This window comes from Adiantum capillus-veneris, chromosome 29 (genome assembly GCF_014529385.1).
Source record: "Adiantum capillus-veneris isolate H3 chromosome 29, ASM1452938v2, whole genome shotgun sequence".
Taxonomy (NCBI): Eukaryota; Viridiplantae; Streptophyta; class Polypodiopsida; order Polypodiales; family Pteridaceae; genus Adiantum; species Adiantum capillus-veneris.
This window is the reverse complement of record NC_140959.1, coordinates 13,792,735-13,795,116: the sequence shown is the minus strand read 5'-3', so window position 1 is coordinate 13,795,116 and position 2,382 is coordinate 13,792,735. Positions and strand designations below refer to the sequence as shown.

Sequence of the window (2,382 nt, the reverse complement as noted above, 5' to 3'; positions counted from 1 at the left end):
GGAGATGTCATATGTGACTTCCATAATGTTTTGTGACCATGAGGAGAAGTCCTTGCCTCTGAGTCTTTCTTTGGCTTGAGAGGAGATGTAATGATTGCAAATTAGCACTAAATTGTTAGGAGCCTTATCTATACATGTAGTGAAGAAATTCTTGTGTAAATCAAGCACCTTCTTTCTTGGTGGGCAAGTTGTGTCTACAATATGCCAAAAAAAGAGATTCTAGAAGAGAAGTGTCCAAGTTTGGGGGAAATATGATGCATCCCTTCTCAAGGAGTAACAAGAGTACCCGGTGTAATTCTTGATAAGCCAAACTAAAGTTGGGAGGTTTTGTAGGGATATGCCCTAGGCCATTATTGCATAAGTTAACCAAATCTTGACTCATAAAACCATTCAAGTTCGTCGTTATGATATGCCCCGAGCCATCCGAACCATGTTCATGACAATTACATTGAGTGGGAGAGGATGAGGTGAATACCTCTTTGACATTACATAGAGTAACCTTGAGTGGGGAGTCAAAGCTCCAAGTGAATACACATTCATCCCAAAGAGGGGAGGTCAAGATTCCAAGACCGAAAAAGAAGAGTCTAAAAAAACTTGCAACACTTCTTAAATCCAAAAAGGGGTTTACAAAATGGATCATGACAAAAAGACCAACTTTCTTACTATGCTGGGGGAGACATAGTCGTCCATGGAGATCCCGGGATACCTGCAATTAGTCATAGAGAAGGGATTTAGCACTTGCCTTACAGTTTTGGTTAAAGGCTGATTTGGTTCTTGAAGTGGGGTTTACAGAAGACTGAGTGAGATAAGAAGGATAAGAGGGAGGGGGATGGGGTGAACGGCTACTCGCCGAGGAGTCGGTTGGTGATGCCGCACTCCATCTTGTTCCTGGTGTTGAAGTAAGAGGGAATTGGTGTGTATTGCTGCACCCACGACCCCTATGAGTGGGTGTGTGATCCCCACGAGGTTTCTTGTGAGCTCTTTTCTCTTGGGCACCTTTTCTAGGTTGAATAGCAGCCTGTAAAAAAACATCCAGCTCACATGCTGAGTTAAAATAAGGGGGTTTTTGGTTGAATAAGACCGAATGTGTGAGAGCTTCCTTCATCTTCTCTCGATACAACATGTGAAGAAGAAGAGCCTTGATGGCTTCCTGCGCCTCTTTTGCCACCCAGTTGAGGAAAGCGATGGTGGATTTTTTGAGGGTTTCTGCTGGGAAGAAGGAGGGTAAGCTATGTACCATTAGCCAAAGTGCGTGGTCAAACCATAGCACGTTGCTGTCCGTACAGAGCTCAGATTGGCCTACTAACTCACAACCGCACTTAATGAAGGGCCTGTGAACATTCCATACCTGCGTTGTGTAGTTAGTGTCCATTCGTGAGGTAGAGATGATGCCCTTCACGCCTATAGTGCATCTAAAAGAGGAGCTGCACCTTCTGCTTTAGAAGCAAGACATAGGAAAAGGGGTGGCTGCGACCATGTTCTCCAAGACATTTGAAGTAGTTGTGTCTGCCAACTGTTGCAGGCCAATTTTGACTGCATTTTTGTCCACCTGATTTGAGTGGGTGAGAAGTAAGCCTTCAGAAAAGGGTGCTAACAAAGTAAAGTTTCCGAAAATCCAGGCTCTGTTCTGTGCTTTCGCTAGGTAGCCCTTCAGTAATTGATTGGGAACAAAAGGGTCTGTATAAGTTTTGAAGGGCTTCGTGCAGAGGCTACGTGTAGGGGTTGATACAACAAAAGGCTTTTCCGCTATGGATTTCTCTTCCTCATCCAGATCCGCTGGCAGAAGAAGGCTCTCTGTGGACACAAGCGCAGTCTCCACTACCTCCGTAAAGCCGTTGAGCAGGTGCTTCTTGCGCTGCCTCACAAGTGGGTCATTTCTTAACTTCTGCCCAAGCCCCTCCATGAACCTGCGCATGAGGTTGGGACTTGATTCCAGCCAGTCTTTCTCTTCTTTGGTGTCGCTTTCTGTGATGGCGGAGAGATTTCTGTGAAGATTCTTGAGCCTTGTAATGGCCGTCGGAGGGTCTGCTATGGCCATGGTGTAAAGTTTGAACCAAGCGGCTAAATCTAGGGCATGGAGGACTAGTAGGTTACCTCTGCCAAGGCTTTTCGATCCGCCTCCACAAGGGTGTGGTGGAAGGTGGGATCTGAGATGCACATGAGGAGTCCTTTTACCATAGGTGATAAGGATGGGGAGAAGAAGTCGTAACCTTTTCCCACTAGGGCTAGGTCCCAACTACTTGGGTGCTGGAGTAAAGAAAGGGGGCACGAGTCAGTACTTTTCATAAAAAAAATATAAAATCAAATAAGATAAAGGGCATTGGGGTTCCTGTAAAGGCCCTTTGTTTACAGGCCAGAGGTTGGTATATTAAATCCAACCTT

The 2,382-nt window shown here is 45.5% G+C and overlaps 1 protein-coding gene across 1 annotated transcript; it reads right to left on the bottom strand.

Moving 5' to 3' along the window:
- Positions 1 to 565: 565 nt before the first annotated feature.
- On the bottom strand, positions 566 to 2,128 carry LOC147418785 (uncharacterized). Its single transcript, XM_086506019.1, has one exon. It carries the CDS (start codon positions 2,036 to 2,038, stop codon positions 1,439 to 1,441), a length of 600 nt encoding a protein of 199 aa, XP_086362145.1. The 5' UTR covers positions 2,039 to 2,128; the 3' UTR covers positions 566 to 1,438.
- Positions 2,129 to 2,382: the final 254 nt, after the last annotated feature.

Coding starts and splice junctions, on each gene's coding strand:
- LOC147418785 (XM_086506019.1), bottom strand. CDS start 2,038: ATGGCCATAGCAGACCCTCCGACGGCCATTACAAGGCTCAAGAATCTT.